The sequence below is a fragment of the Sciurus carolinensis genome, chromosome 18 (assembly GCF_902686445.1).
Source record: "Sciurus carolinensis chromosome 18, mSciCar1.2, whole genome shotgun sequence".
In the NCBI taxonomy this organism is placed as follows: domain Eukaryota; kingdom Metazoa; phylum Chordata; class Mammalia; order Rodentia; family Sciuridae; genus Sciurus; species Sciurus carolinensis.
Genome location: NC_062230.1, coordinates 15,567,953 through 15,584,530, shown reverse-complemented (window position 1 = coordinate 15,584,530; position 16,578 = coordinate 15,567,953). Strand labels below are relative to the sequence as shown.

General features: G+C 55.8%; 1 protein-coding gene across 5 annotated transcripts in view; it reads right to left on the bottom strand.

Annotated features, from left to right (window-relative positions):
- Positions 1–9,862: 9,862 nt before the first annotated feature.
- Prkar1b (protein kinase cAMP-dependent type I regulatory subunit beta) overlaps positions 9,863–16,578 on the bottom strand; it is a 137,150-nt gene continuing 130,434 nt past the window's right edge. For all 5 annotated transcript variants that reach the window (XM_047533592.1, XM_047533593.1, XM_047533596.1 and 2 more), the window contains 2 exons: positions 12,153–12,234; positions 9,863–11,402 (listed from right to left, as the gene is read on the bottom strand). In XM_047533592.1, coding sequence (XP_047389548.1) covers positions 11,230–11,402; positions 12,153–12,234 — 255 coding nt within the window. In that variant the 3' untranslated portion in view covers positions 9,863–11,229. The remainder of the gene's footprint in view (positions 11,403–12,152; positions 12,235–16,578) is intronic.

Sequence of the window (16,578 nt, the reverse complement as noted above, 5' to 3'; positions counted from 1 at the left end):
TCATGTCATTTCACACTCAAGTGACACCCCGGAGGCTTCAACTCCCTCCCATTTTGCAGGTGAGAAACTGAGCCCCTTTGCAAACAATGAGGCTCCCAGTTCCTGGGCTTCTCCATAAATACACATTCTGAATTACTTGATATCACTTGTTCCTAGGGTTCATAGGCAGAAATGTGAAGACTGATATGGCCACCGTGCAATGCAGTAGCCCCAGGACTGGAGTCCACACCCACCTGAGCCCCAGTCCCAAAAGGCAAGATCCTGCTCTGTCCCTTGACCTTGCCACCTTGGTCTGAATTGTCCCTAACCTGTCCTAAGCTCAGTTCCCTCATCTGGAAAAGGAAAGGAGGAATAGCTGTCACCCTACACTGTGGTGATCATAGTAGGTCAGCTCCCCCAGCCCAGTAGAGGTCCCAGCACATATCTTCAGACCACAGGGCCGTGACTGTGCAGGTGGGGCCATTGGAGGCCTATGCCCCAGTGTCAACTCGGGTCTCAGAACAACTGGCAGTGGTGTGACACCCAGTCCCCATTTATCTGTGGGCAAAGCTTTCTTGGTTCTGGCAATTAAGCCAGAAGTAGCTTCAGCCATGTGGGCTCGCTCCTTGAAGATCAAACAGGCCGAGTGCAGGCGCTAATTAAGTCATTACCTCTGGCCCTGAGGCTAAGGATCAGGCCTTTCCAGTTCAGGCTCCCCAGAGAGATAAGCTGCTTCAGAGTGGGAAGGCACCTCAGTGTCTCTGCACTCTCAACTCCCTATTTTTATTTCATTTTAAATACACCAACAGAAATGAAATTTAGTGTAGCACTTGAGCCCACAGTCATCCTGTGACTATTTTGTGAATGAAGACCTACATTAGAGGACACTTGGTGGCTTCAGGAAAATGTCCAGGGTCTAGGTCATATCCAGGGCAGAAGCACCAGCCAGATGTGGTTCCAGAGCATTTAAATGCAGCTGACCAGAATTTTGTTGAAAGGTCAAAACACACCGGCTTTAGAAGACAGTGCATGTAAAATTTTTCATTAGAAATTGTGTTAATTATAGTTTGAAAATAATACTTTGGATATTTGAAGTCAAATAAACAGCATTACAATTCATTTTGCCTGTTTGCTTTCACTTTGTTTAATGTGGCCACTAACACCTTAAAATGACATCTGGTTACATGCTATATCTCTTGGCACCCAGAATCCTTAGCTGCATGGTAGAACAGACAGATACGGAACCAGGAGAGATATGGAATGCCAAAACCTCAGGTGTAGGGACCCATATCTGGTCAACTCCCCCCACTGCCACCCCTCCCCTGCCTGAGTGATCCCTGAGCAGGTGGTTTAGCCTCTTGGAAGCACAGCCTCTTCTGGGTAACAGCCAGCTCAGAAATTTGCTTTGGGAAATATTCACCTGCTCACTCAACAGGTGAAGGTGCTGAGCTGGATGGGAGGTGGAATAATAGCATCAAGGACTTCCCAGAGCTCAGTTCTCCAAAGCAATATGCACACAAATAGGGGCGTGCCACTTCAGGTAGCCAGCAAAGAACAATCAGAGATGGAACCAGTCATGAGAAGCTCTAAGCCAAGCATTCTAGGCAGACCAATCACAGCAAGTACAAAGGCCCTGGGGCAGGGTCCTCTCTGGCATGTTCAAGAAACATCAAGGATAAGAGAGGGTATATAGGCAGAGTGGGGCTGAGGAAGGTAGGCAGGGACTGGAGACCAGAGTCAGGAGTTTGGGTTTTATTCTAGGGAGGACAAAGCCACTGGAGTGAGTCCAGGGATGTGGGAGGTATGATCCTCCACCATCCAGTTGGCAGTGAGTCACCTGGTTTGAATCCAAAACCAACTCAGGGCTCCTTCCCTCAGGCCTCTGTCCTTGACCATGGACAGGGTAGGAGGGGCCTGTGATCCCCGTGTACCTTCAGGGTTTTGGGGTTTTTTTATTATCATTTTTTTAGTTTAGTTTCTTTTTGGTACTGGGGATTGAAGCCAGGGATGCTCTACCACTGAGCCACATCCCCAGTCCTTTTAAAATTTTTATTTTGAGACAGGATCTCACTAAATTGCTGAGTCTGGCCTTCAACTTGCAATCCTCCTGCCTCAGTCTCCAGAGTCACTGGGATTGCAGGTGTACACCATCACCACTGGCTTCTGTTTGATTTTGATGGGACTTGCCACCAGGCAAAGACACAGGTGCCCTGGAAGAGTCAGGGAGTCAGGCTGGGCCTGGGCCCAAGGACTGGCCTGGACATGCCGGGCTGGCCACCACGGCCTCTGCAGAGAAACCAGGCTCCATCCAACCTCCAGAGACAGCCCCTAGCAATCGAAAGGCTTCCAGAGGAATCTGGAGCTCAGCAGCTCTTTTAAGCAGAAGCATAAATTGGATGGAGTCTCTGCGCATGGTGTGCAGAGAAACCAGGAGTACCCTGAAAAGGCTGGGTCTGAGGGGCAACTGTGAAGCCATAGCAAGTGCAGGGAAAGTACCAGAAGGTCTGAGTTAGGGGAAGCCTGCCAGAATCTTTCCATTGAAGCCTCATTTCCATCAAAGAAATGAGGAGGGGAAAGAATGAGCAAGAGAGGAAGTGGAAGAGAGGAGGAGCAGAGAGACCTTGCTCCCTGTCCTTTCACCACTGTGACAGGAAGAGAGAAAGCCACGGGCCAGCCCAGCCTACCTGGGTAGACCTCAAGACTCTAGAACCCAACTTGGCCTGGACTAAGGGATCAGGAGAGTATAGTGGTTCTTATAACATCAGGCTCAGGAGTGGCAGCATCAGGTATGGATGGATCAGGGTGCTCAGCCCATGTCTGTAGAACCAGTCTCCGGCCTCATCTGCCTCCTTCTTCAAGGTGGCCAAGCTTAGTGCAGCACACATCTCCTAGCTCAGCTCAGTCTGGGCATGTGACATCCTAAGCCCCCACTGTGTCTGGGAAGGAAGACACATGCTCCTATGGCCAGATCTGAACCCAATGTCCAGGCCTGTTTGGTTCCAGGAGAAACATAACCCTCCAGGTGGACAGAGCCCTGTGTCCCCTCCTGGCTTCAGATCTGCTGAGGGGCTTCTTTGCTCCATCCAGTCCTGCTCTATCATGCCAGGGGAGCCTTCTGTGGGGTTTGTGGGGGAGGCTCAGCCCTCTGTTCTGCATGACCTTGGGTGGTCCTTCCTTCTTGGAGATTTGTCCCCTGCCCTGTGAACACGAGCTTTGTACCCAGCCTGGCCCAGCACAGAGAGCCACTTTACCTGGAGATAGTCCCTGAGGGTGGAGGTGGAGTCCTGTCATAATCGCAGCCTCTCTGCTGCTTGCTCAGGGTGCAGGGAGGTGCAGAGCATCCCCGCAGAGGCTGCCTCTGTCTGATGGGGCAGTGCAGGGGAGCCATGCCGAGCCCTGTGTAGGAACACCAGCAGCAGGCTTCCCTGAGCACCTACTACATGCTGTCCTGCAGGTACCACAGGGCCTTGGCCTCGAGGGCGAGAAGGGGCTTGGAAGAGGGGAGGCTGTTGGCTGTGCATCTTCTACCTGTTGTTTCCCTCTCTGAGCCTCTGTGACCTCAAAGGTGATAAGGGGATAATAAAGCAGAAGTAGCTGCTAATTAGGGTTGTTTGAGGTAAGGCTGAAGATGCACTCGAATGGAGCCTGGCCTGTGGCCCAGTGTGCAGAGGGATATGTGTGATTGGATATGCGCACACTCAGAGCCCGGTATACAGCAGGTGCTCAACAAACAGAAGTGGGTCCCCCTGCAGTCCAAGGGTCTCCACCTCCGTGTGGCAGAGTGGCCCTGCCCTCCCCAGGACAGGTCTGTGTGCCTGGGTGACATCAGGCAGCCCCAGGCCGCCAGCTGTGAGTGACCCTGAAGTACTGCTTCCACGTCCACCCTTTCAGCCCTCAGGTGCCCTAGGGGCATAGCGTTCCTGGACCCGTGAATCCCAGAACAAAACACATGGCAAACCGTGTGCGCTGGATCATTTCTAGATCTGCTGGCACAACCTTCTGGATGGGAAGGCTGTGCTCCCTGTCTCCCTGCGTCTCCTCTTGCTCCATGTCCCAGCCTTTACGGTGACCTGAGAGGCAGCCATTCACCAAGTGTTTATTTTGTACCTACAGTGTCCTCTGTCTGGGACCCAGTGATCCCAGGGACACAGCCGTGAACAGCACAGTCCCTGCCCCATAGAGTTGTCCCGGACAGCGGAGGTGGGTAGAGCTGGATGACAAAAACGGGACCAGAGACTCTTCCGTCCACCTGTCTCAACTGGACGCCATCAGCTTCAGGGAGTTGGAAATGCTCATACCACAAGGGCCATCCCTGGGAGCCCAGAGACTGGCTTCAGGAGGGGTTCTCTGAGGTCTTCCGATTGCCATGTGGTGACAAAATGGCTGCCATCAGGAGCCCAAGAGGAAGGGCAAAAAGTCCTGCCTCTGCCTCCTTGTGGGGCTGAAGTAACTCTTTCTCAGAACACTTCCCTCCACGGGGAAGGCTGGGTGCCATTCCCGAAGCTCCGTGCTAGCCACCATCCTGCGGATGTGACAAGTCCTCGGCCTTGCTGACGTAAAACAGTAGGGCCTCCAGGAAGGGCCCGCTGTGCCTTCCAGAAGCAGGGACACCAGGGGCCCTGCTGGCAAAGGGGCTAACCCCTGTGGGTGATGAAGCCCCAGGAGGGTGATCCTAGCTGGTCACTCTCCCAAGGGGTTCCCCTCAAGGACACCGATGCAGCCCCTGGGGACCCCCAGCCTTGCCATAGCCTCAGTCTGAAAAGGAAGCACAACTTCAGGCCTCCAGCCGTGTCCACTTGCAAGGTCAGGGTGCCAGCTCCTCGACCAGCCACATGGCCTTCAGCAAAGCCCCTGAGAGCCTGGTCCAAGGGCAGCCCCTGAGTCCCAAGACACAGGAGTGAGCAAGTGATTGGCAGAAAGCACATAGAACAGCGCCTAGCACCGGTGGGCCCAAACCACAGGGCAAACTCCCAGCCCTCCCTCCCTCCTGGGACTCCTCCCGCCAGAGGAAGCCCTGAAACCCTGCATGCACCTGGGGGCCTCCAAAGACCAGTGTGGATGACCCAGCCAGTCCAGCCATGGACTCCAGGGACACAGCAAGCATGCTGAGCTGAGAGGGCTTGTCCCAGGCCTATACCAGGTGGCCTGAAGGGAGCCCTTGATCCAGGGCCAAGAAACCTGAGGTCTTCCAGGGGGAGGCAGCAAGGGAGCCCAGCCCTGAAGGACAGCAGCCAGTGGCAGGAATACCCCCAGGGCAAGGATCTTTTCCTCCCTTCTAGTCCGGTCCCACCCACCTCATCCCAGGGACCTTCCCGACAGGGCAGCTCAGCCTCATCCCCTCCCCTGCCCTGCAGGGCACGTCAACAGTCTGGAATGCACTTTCAATTCCTCTGCCCTCCCCTCCCCCCTCCATGCCCATCATTTCCTGACCTAGCCTGGCCAGACCCAAGACTCTGAGCCCTGAGATCTCCTGTCATCCCATGGGTAGGCAAGGAGGAGGAGGGCTTTGGGGACAGGGGAGGAGGGTTTTCCTGGAACATCTCACCCCAAACCCTCAGATTCCCTCTCAGCCACCACCAGGTCCAGGGAAGGCAGCTGCTGCAGCAGACACCCAGGGAGGGGCCAGGTTTGCTCAGGGTCAGGGCCAGAGGGCCATAGTGGCTGACCAAGACCCACTCCATCTTCAAGTGCTGTCCCCCTCCAGTGCTGGGGCTAGAACCCAGGGCCTTGCGCATGCTAGGAAAGCTGTACCACTGAGCTCCAGCTCCAGCCCTTTTTGTTCTGAGACAGGGTCTTGCTAAGTTGCCTAGGCTGGCCTTGAACTCGCAACCCTCCTGCCTCAGCTTCCTGAGTAGCTGGGGTTACAGGCACACGCCAACACCAGCACTCTCTGGACCACCTCCTGCTTTCTGGTGGCCTCCCTGGAGGAGGTGGCAGCTGGGTCTGCTGCTCCGCCTCTTGCACTAGAGGACCCACCCTAGCCAGTTCCATGGGGTGGTGACCAGGACCATAAATAGGCTGTCCCTGCCTCTTGGTGGGTTGCTTCACAGGTGAGTCCTGTGGTTTCAGAGCCCTCTCCCCTGTCCACCTGTCTGCCTCAGAGGCTCCCCAGCCCCTCCTGCTGGGCCGGCACCTACATCTCTCTTCCCTTGGCTGTGGCCTCCTCTGGGAGCTGGACGGCTGGGTGTGGCTCATGGCAACTCAGCCGGCCAGAGTCCAGTGAGGACTGCCCCCTCCCCGCATCCCGCTCTTCCCAGTCTCAGGAGGTCAGATGAAGTCAGCCCTGCTCACCGCCACCTGGCTCCTGGCAGAGGCCCCTGCAAATAGGGTTTGGGTGGTTCTCCCCGCTGACTTGGAAGAACTCCCCAGCTGGGGTGGAGAGGACCCCCAAACCAGTGTTCTGCAGCCCTCGTGGCTTCTCCACCTGTTTACACGCTCACCTGACCTTGGGACCCTCAAGCACAGTCCTGGACTCCTTACCCCAGGAAGTCCCTGGTCAGGTTCCACAGCCCCAGGCTAAGCCATGCCTTCTCACACAGCTCGGAAGGCCCAGGCACTTCTTGCTGCCCACTGTAACCAGGGCTCCTGTAGGCAGAGCCTGCTGCCCCAGCTGCTTCTCAGACCCGACACCCCCACCAAGGGAAGGGCCCGGTGAGCTCCCGAGGGCTGCGCCAGCCCTCCATGGACGTGCCGTAGGGCAGGTCCTTGTCCATTTCCAGTACTCCCAGTCAGCCCTGCTCCACTCCCAGCCTAGAGGCAGAGATGCAGCCATTAGCCCAAGGACAGGCCTTCACTGCATGGGACATGCAGGGTAGAGGAAACAGACCTGGGAAGCCAAGTCCCTGCTCAGCCCCTGCCCAGCCCCTGCCCAGCCCACACAGCCAGAATGTGGCACAGTCCCATGGCCCTCGCCTGGTGCTGATCATTGCGCCGCACAGCTTCCCACATGGGGTTTCCTCCACCCTGGGGTATTCCCAGGGGACTCCCAGGGAGGTGTGGCTGCCCTCTGAGGAGGAACCTAGCCAGTTCCATGGGGTGGTGACCAGGACCATAAACAGGATTTATAGCCTGAGGACTGGCAGAGCTGGCCAGGGCAGGCCTGGGCTGGCGGGGAAGGCCCAGACCCAACATCCCGAGGCCTCCTTGCTGTGCGGCCTAGCAGGTAACCTCCCTGCTCTGAGCTCAGCATTCTCATCTGTAATTGGGCCCCACAGGGCTGCTGAGTGGATTTGGGCCCCAAAGGGCCTCAGACACAAGCCAACATGGCTCCACCTGCTGATCTGGAGAAGATGTGGGGAAAGGACAGGGGGCCACCCTGCAGCCCCCGGTCCCATGGGCTGGGTGCCCTCCCGAGGGCTTGTGAGTGAGTGAACGAGTGGGTGGATGAAGGGACAGGCAGTCAGTGGCAGTGTCGCCTCCTAAGTGGTATCAAGGTGCCTTCATAGGACACTCAACACTCTGCTGACACTGGCATCACATGGGCTCTGGTGACATCATTGCTGGGACCCAGGAACAGACTTTTGAGATCCCTCGAAGGACCTGGTGGACCCTGCTGGAGGAAGCAGCAGGAACTGGCTTGCCCCTCTCTGGTCCTCCCCTGAGCAAGGGGAAGGGGCCTCAGCACCAGAACCCCATATCCTGCCTCCCACGCCCCAACATAAACATATCTGCAGTTTGGGAGGCCACACTGCATAACCAAGCCTGGGCTGAGAGGGCTCCTGGCCTCCACCTGGTTGACTGGGATCAACCTCCCCCCGGGAGCCTGACCAGTGTGATAGTATCCCAGGAAGGCCTGGGGCACCCCAACTCCAGGTGTCCCCAGGCTTTATGGAGCAGACACACCACCCTGGCCCTGTCTGAAGCGTCACCTGCAGAATCCATTAAATAATATAGTAGTGCTTTTAGGATCATAAGTACTGAACGACACACTTGGATTGCAGACCAGACCCAGGGCAGGTGGCTTCTGCTGGGACATCACCACCTCTGCAAACAGGCCCCTGAACAATACCGAATGTCCCTCACTGGGACCAGAATGGGGGACCTGCAGCTGAATGCAAAGGTGGAAGCTGGCAGTGGACAAGCCGGGCAGCAGCTAGCCTGGAGGTGGGACCAGAGGCAGCATCCAGGCCTGTGCCATGGCAGCCACATGCAGATCAGGGTGGCCCTCTTGGAGCTGCAGCACCGGTATGCATGAGCTCCACAGCTCATCTGTCCAAGTGACAGCAGGACATGATGTCATTGGATACTGCATGTAGCAACAGCTCTGAGCCTTTGGGTTGCATCTGCATCTGAATGTACAGTCTCATTTCAAGCTAAGGTCTAACTCTGGAGGCAAAAATTCCCACTTCAGAGATGAGACAGTTGAGGCTCAGAAAAGTTAAGGACACTGTCTGATACCACACAGCAGATCAGAGTTTGAGGCATAACACAACAGCTGCGGAGAGGTCAGCAATCACAGGCTCCTTGCCAAGTGGGTTCCTGAAATACCCTGGCCTAATTTCTTCAACAAATGTTTGACCAAGGAGGTTGGTGAGGAGGCTGATTGTCCAAACCATAGGGAAGTCTCTAGTGGAATGATGCTGGGCTCTGTCCTAGAGGGAGGCCTGACACTCAGAGGCCTGCCCCAGAGCAGACCCCCAACTGTGGCCAAGGTTGACAGGGCGGTTGGGGGAAACTAATCCAGTGACCTTCTACCCAACCAAATAAAAGTCTTCAATGTGGATTTAGAAATCCACTGTATATATGCAAGATCTGACTTTGTTAAGCAATTCCCATGAAAAATTTCTGAGGACCTTGGTGGCCCGTCAGAATGCCATGAGCCTCAGGTCTCTAGGCCCAGATGGAGAGTCAAAGTATCCCTGCCCTTGGGGTGCGAGTCAGAACCAGCCCAGACTGATCTGGAAGCAGGGAAGTCCTTGGTCATTTGGAGGTGGGGCTGGGCAGCTTCCTAATTTGGTCATATCCCAGGAGGCTAGAGAGGGATGAGAGAGGTCAGCACAGCCAGGGGCGTCAGCCCAGGCTTCCTGGCAGCGCAAGGAGAGAGCAGGCCCCAGAGACCCTGTCTGGATCGGAGAGTAGAGCCCTGGAGGCCGGATGCAGTGGCCGTGGGAAGGCAGGACCCAGGTCCCCAGACACAAACTCACTCCCCGCCCCAGGCCCCACGAGGTGGGGCTGCCTGTCTCCCCTGGCCCCTCACAGTGAGGTGTGGCCCGCCCTCACAGTGAGTCACCACAGTCCAGCAGGTTCTACTGAGCCGGGGAAGGTGAGGCTGGGGCTGTCCACAGTCTGGAGGGGCCCCATTCCAGGTCATTGTCCCCACAAGACATGCAGGTGGGGTTCTACCCAGCCTCTTCTGGCCAGTAATGATCTCATTTCACCATAGGGCTTTGATGGATCCTTACACCCATTTACAGATGGGAAAGGTGAGGCTACAGAGCACCATGCTAGAGGCAAAGCCAACACAGCCTGGATGACTTGGGGAGGGTTACTGAGCCTCAAGTGACCAGCAGCAAGAGGCAGCCTATGGCTGCCCTGGTGTCTGAACCCTCAGAATGCATTTCTGAGTCCCTTGACCAGAGCTTCAGCCTCCAGAAAATGCTTTCTGGGGAGCTAGGCCACCTCCCAACTGTTGGCAGCACGTGAGAGGCTCAGACCTGAGAAAAAGACCAAGGAGGACAAACCAAGGAATTTGTGACTCACAAATCTGTACCTGGTCCTCTGGGTAGCCTCCAGGATGAGGCTGCCCAACACTGTGAATGGAATTAAAACCACCGAGCTGTGTGCTTGGCAAATACATTGGGTCATGAATATGTCACTATGATTAAAAAAAGAAAAAGACCCTTATCTACAAAAAATTCCAGACGGAGACCTCCCGAGTCGGGAAGAGGTACCTCATTGCACGTTTAATAGTTCATGCAGCACTCAGCAAGACGAGCAGGAGGGCACACAAGTCCACAGAGCCCACGACACAGGCAGGATGGGCACGGCCAGGGCGCAGGGGGCGCTGGAGGCCAGCGGGAGGGCGCCTCCCCAGGACCACACGGCAGGGCAACAGGGAGTTGGTCACATTTCAACAGACTCAGCGCTCCCTCAGCTCCATATCATCATGGCACTGGAGACAGGTTTAAGAGACAAGCCGGTGGATGGTTTCGGGGTGTGGGACCTGCGACTGGGTTGACTTACTATATTCCCTCACACCTAGGGAACGGTCAAGGGACACGGGGCTGGGACTCAGGCTGGACGTGGGCAAATCTGTGGGGAACAGCTAAGAGGGACTCCCGTTCCTCTAACTCAATCCAGATGTCTCTGAAAGCTCACTTTCCCTCCAAGTCTCTCAGACGCCCCTGGGCAGAGAAGTGACCTGACATTGTTTTGGCTCCCTCAACTCCAAGGAATAAATGACCCAGCCCAGTGCTGAGCAGATCCTGGAAATTCCCAAGCTCAGTGGTGTATTCTGCCCATTCTGGGCACCAACCAGTGAGAGGCCATAGGCTAACCAGCTGCCCAAAGGCTGGTGGGTGTGGTTGGCCCACCTGGGGATGAACTTTCCAAGAGGTGAGGACAAGCCACCAGACTCAGGCTGGCTCCTCCCAGTGCTCTGAGCACAGAGTGGTCTATGGGTCTGCCTGAGGCCTGTGGACTGGTCCCCTGACAGGAGAAGGGGCCCCCGGCTTCCTCTGGGCCCTTGTGGGAATGGGCCTCAATTTCTATCCCAGCCTGAGTGTCCCTCAAGGAACACTCCCATTGACACAATCTGTCCCACACTTGTGCCTAGACCTGATAAGCCCGGTCTCGCAGGGTCCGTAGGGCCCCAGGGTGGTTTCCTATGGTTCTAGGGGACAGAACTGTAAGGTGGCTGGAAGCCCTCATGCTCCTCCTGAGCCTTGGTAGGACCCAGAGCTGGCGTGATCTCCACAACCTGACCTGTCTGCCCCTGGGGCTGGGGACCTGACAAGCACGGCCCAGGAGATGTGGAGAGGGTCAGGTGGGCCCCCTAAGACAAGGGGTGGACAGGAGGAAGTGTGTGGGAGGGGAGCTGGCCTGTCACTTCCCGGGTCTTGGGATGTTTGCTTGCCCTTTGTTTTTGATATGCACACGGTGGTTATTTATTCCAAAAAAACGAGTCCAGAGGAAGGGGAGGTCCCGTGTAGGGATGCCAGCCCCATCCTGCTACCTCCCCATGACTCCCAGACCCCAGACACAGGGAGCAGGAACTGCAGCCACACAGGGAGCGCTGCGGCATGGGCGGGCTCAGACGGTGAGGGAGATGAAGCTGTTGTAGCGCTGGATGTTTCTCTTGAGGATCTCGGAGCAAGGGCCCAGCACGCGCTCAAAGCGGGGCCGGTCCAGCTTGACGCACTTGAGGGGTCCCCGGGCCACCACAGTGGCTGCACGAGGCCGGTTCAGCAGCAGTGCGATCTCCCCTAGAGGAAGGAGAGAGGGTCAGGCTGAGGGCCCCAGGCCAGGGCCTTCACACCCCCTCCTTCAGGGCCAGACCCGGAGAACCACCACTTACCAGTGCCAGTGAATTTGAATTTCAAATACACAAAAAATTTGTTAGTGTAAATATGTCTCACAAAATATTTGGCACACACACATAATTTTTTTTTTTTTTTGCTATTGGGGAATGAACCCAAGGGCACTCTATCACTAAGTCACATCCCCAGCACTTTTTATGTTTTATTTTGAGACAGGGTCTTGCCAAGCTGCTGAGGCTGGCCTCAGACTTAACTATCTTAGCCTCCTGAGTTGCTGGGATTACAGTTGCGGGGATTACTGCTGCACCCAGTGGGATATATTTATATAAATAAGCAAAATATTCATGGTTTGTCTGAAATTCAAATTTACCTAGGCATTGTCCTGCAATTTGTGGAGCAATGTTACATGCAATGGGCCCTGTGGTATATGTCCCAGGCCTCCCCCATGATCCAGCCCCCATCCGTGGGAGTGCCCAGGTGAGGCCAGGCCTCCCTCAGGACCTTTCATCCCCCCACACAACGCAGAGCTGCAGGAAGCTGGAAGCTGGTGTTCCCTGCAGCCCTCGCCCAGGTCCTGCCCTTGCTGAGGTCATGAGGTCCCTCACAGCAGCACTGCAGGTCACTTATTCCCATGCAGCTCCCTACCAGGACCCCCGACGAGATGTGGTGGCCTGTGAAGAAGGGACCCCAACTCACCGAAGTAGTCAGAGGGCCCAAGGCGCCCCACCTCCACGTACTCCTCGCTGGGGGACCGGCGCTGGAGGACAGAGGCTGTGCCCTGCAAGAAGGGGGCATGTGAGAATCATCAGGCTGGTGGTAGGGGTGTCACCCCACTGGGGACCACATGGTGGGGGTCACTTGCTGGGGTTATACTTGGGGGTCACGCAGTGGGGGTTGCCACCCCAGTTCCTGTCTCCTGCCTGACCTTCCCTTCCCATGGTGCAGCCTTGGCCACTACACTTGCCTCCCCTTCTCTCCCTGGACACACACAGACTCAGGACCAGATGGGCCTTCCCAAAGGTTCCTTCCTGTCCTGGCCAAGTCCCTGTTTTCATTGGGACTCACCAAGACCCAGCGCCACATCTGCCAAAATGGCAGGCTGGAATTCTGGGGATGTTCCCAAGGGGTCAGTACTTTGTCACAGGCACCAGCGCTTGACGCTGACCTTGGATTAAGACTCAAGGACAGGAAGCTATCCAGCCATGCTGGGGCTCCCCGGGCAGTGTGGTCTCAGGGTCATACACCTGCCAAGCAGTGTGGTCCCCTCCTGACCCTCCACGGGGGAGCGGGGTCTGCAGACATTGCCTGCTCAATGATTAACGCAGAGGCTGGGGGCAGAATATCACCAGACACTGCGGAATGCGGTGCACGTTAGAGATTCGGCGAGGGCATACAGGGCATCTGGGAGGCCACACACCAGACTCCATGTGTCCCCTGGGGCCAAGATTCCAGTCCCGCTTGAGCAAAAGTGTAGGCTCTGACCCAGTACTTTGGACAAGTCCTTCCTGTTGGAGACAGTTTCCTCTCCTGTAGCCTTTCAGGCTCTGGGGAGGGTGGAGAGAGGCTCTCTGCATCACCCAGTCGAAACGGCCAGTTTTAAGGTTTTAACACTGACAAGGGCAGCATGTGAGGTCAGCCTCCAAGGCTGCTCAGGTTTCACTCTGACCAGCCCCAGCCAGAGGCCCTTCACCACCCACAGAGCTGTGCCTGCATGAGGCTGCAAATCCCATTTTACAGCCAGAGAGACTGAGGCTCCTGCTGCCTGGCCCTTAGGACCTGGGGTTGGTGTCACCCAGGTCCTCAGGGCTGCCCATTTATAGCCTCTGGTACCCAGCAGCTGGGTGCCCCTCAGGGCACCTCACTTGATTTCAGGGGAGCTCAGTTCCTCTGGCTCACCTGACCCAGCCTCACCAGCCCTGGCTAGGCCGTGCCTGGCTTAATGAGTAACTCCTACCTCTCCACAGTCTGGGAGAAAAGGGTCAGGGCCCTGTCAGTGCTCACCATGCCCACAATCCCCAGACACCCCTCAGCAGGCTGTGAGCTGGATCCAGCACCCAGTTCCCTCCAGGCACCGGCCACTCAGCTCCTGGGGTCTGCCTGTTTATGGATCCAGCTGATGATGGATGCAGCAGGATGTGTAAACATCAGGCCTGGTGCCCGCTGGGGACAGGAAGGGAGCCAGCCCCTCCCCACCCGGGTGCTGGCACTGGCCCGGGCAGGTTATTTTTGTTGATGTTACTGGGATTGAACCCAGGGGTGCTTAACCCACTGAGCAACATTTTCAGCTCCTCATCACACTTTTTTTTTTTTTGAGACAGAGTCTCACTAAGTTGCTTAGGGCCTAACTTGCTGAGGCTGGCTTTGAACTTGCGATCCTCCTGCCTCAACCTCCTGAGCCACTGGGATTACAGGCGTGCGCCACTGCACCCAGCGGTCATTCACTTTTTCTAATTTGCATCTTGATGAGTCTTTGTCAAAACGCCTTGTATCAGTCACAAGGTGAGGCAAAGGGACACATTCAGGGCTTGAATCCTTCCTGCCGCACCAAGGGTGCTAGGCTGCAGGGGAGTGCAAATCACCACCACCCTCACCTTTCCAAAGATGGCTGCGGCTTGAGTTTGGCTGCCCAGGTAGGGGCTGAGAGGGACTCTGTGTGGGTCCTGGGGCAGCAAAAGCCAGATTATTGCAGACACTGAGCTGCCCCCAACTTCCAGGACATTGAAGGGTCTCTCCATGCAAAACCACAGTATTAAAGAGAGCTAAAATTCCCCTCTCGGGCTGGCCCCTCACCTCCCTGCAGCAACCCCCATGCCCACCCTCACCCTCCACACAGCTCAGCAGCAGACAGCTTCCACAGCCTCTGCCCACTCCCAGCCCTGTGACTGGCAGCCTTGCATGTCCCACTAGAATGGACAAGGACTGGGAGCGTGTCGGTGGGCCTGGGGATCCCCACCCTGGGATACCTGTCTCCACCAGGGCTCAGCATCCCAGGAATGAGCAGAGGGGGACTTTGGAACCAGAAGACCTGTGCTTCAGTCCCAGGGCTATGCCATACATCTTGGTGATCCATCTTACCTCTCCAGCCTCAGTTTCCTCACCTATGGTCACAGAACCTCCTGAACAAGACATCTATGGGGCCAAAATGTACAAAGAGCACTCACAAGGTAAGGATGCAATAACCAGAGTAAGGAGCAGGGCTGGCAGGCTGCCTGATCCTGTCTCGTCCTCCAAGACAGTGTCATGGGTGGCCTGGCCTGAGGGTCCTCATGAAGAGGAGCAGGTGTTCCTAGCACCCTCCCCACCCGCTCCATGGACCCAGACACTGCAGGAAGAGAGATGCTCCTTGGTCTTCCAGCTGATTGCTGCTGCAGGGCCCATACAGTGGCTGATCTCTTGCCCTAACTGATCCACCATCCTGGGCATGGACCACAATGGCAGGTAGTAACAGTCCCTGCCTTGCCATCTGCTCCCAGCTCTCTAGGCAGCTTTATCTAAAGACAGGCCAGCCTCTCTGCCATGGAAAGATCCTGGAAGAAACACCCATCCAAGGTCCGTGTCCCCAGCCACCATGGAAGCAGGTAGACACACTGGAGGACGCGAACATGGAGTTTGGGACTGGAAAAGCACATTTGTCAAAACTCTGGGTCACATTCTCTAAATCTCTCACTAGGAAACCAGGTCACAAACCCACAGAAGATCACCTGGAAGTGGAGAGGGCTTGGCAAGTTGTCACTCCCACTTGAGCATGAGGTGTGGGGTTACTGACACTCCATTTCCCTTCAACTATTTTTACTTCTAAAATTTTCTACAAAATTTGCTGGGCACAGGGGCACACACCCATAATCCCAGCGGCTTGGGAGGCTGAGGCAGGAGGATCACAAGTTCAAAGCCTGCCTCAGTAACTTAGTGAGACCTTGTCTCAAAATTTAAAAAAGAAGCAGGTGGTGGGGTGGGCTGGGGACGTGGCTCAGTGGTTTAGCACCCTGGGTTCAATCCCCAGCATCAGGAAAAAAAAAAAAAAAACTCTACAAAATCAAAAACCATAAAAGGAACCCACAAAGTTGTGACTTGTGGGAAGCTGTCCTTATTTAGCAGAATCAGACTAGGTTGAGCCATGGGACGCAGAGGCCTGGCTTCTATGAACTGCCAGGAAGTATGTGGCACTGCACGTGGGAGTGGTTCCCTGTCTCCTTCTGGAATTTTCCCCCTAAATGGATGGCTCCCCTAACTCCACCCTATCCTGTCCATCACAGAAGAAGCTCCTCCCAGTCTTGCCCCCTTTAGCTGGGTCTTTATAGATAAAAGAGAGTTGGGTGACTTGAGGTCAAATGTTGAAAAGAGGCCAGAGCTGGTTTGGCCAGACCTGTCACAACCTCTCTCATAAAAGGAGTATTGGCTTTCGTGTGTTTATTGAGTAGATAAGTTTTTTGGGTAATAGATAGAAAAATCACCAACATCCTCCTCCGGCAGTCAACCCTTTCCTCTTCCACGTGGGACATGGCAGAGAGGAGCCCGACAGTGACTCTTGGGTGGAAAGACAGGCCTCCCGCTCTCCCTTTTTATCTCACCACTGGCCTGGCCATGAGCCCCGCATGCTTCAGGCTCTGAGGCCCAAGATGGCTGCCCAGCCAGGGTAATGGGGAGTCCAGGAGGACACACGCTGCAGGCATGGACCCCCAAGTCCATCCACAGACTTTGCTCAGTTAGGCACTAGAGCCCTTCAGTGTGTTCTTCTAGGCCCGCCTCGTTCATTAGCTGAGGATCTGTTGAACAATAGCTCTCGGCTGAGCACAGTTCTGGGGGTGGGAATACAACAGGGAACATGATAGATGTGTCCCTATCCCTTTGGGATCAGGATCCCTGGGGAGGACAGTCATCAAGGGTTCAGATGCTGGGAGGGCAGGGTAAGTCAGGGAGGGGACGATGGCAAGATCTTACCCCAGCAACCATGCAGCCAAGATCTGGATAACAGGAGCCAGGCAAAGGAGCCAGGGCCCGTTGGCAGCAAGGATGGGCAGGGGACCAGGTGATGATAAGGATGCTGAGGAGGAACAGTGGCAAGGTCTGCTCACTACTGTGGGATGGTGACCTGGACACAAGCCAGGCTAGGCACAAGAGCCCA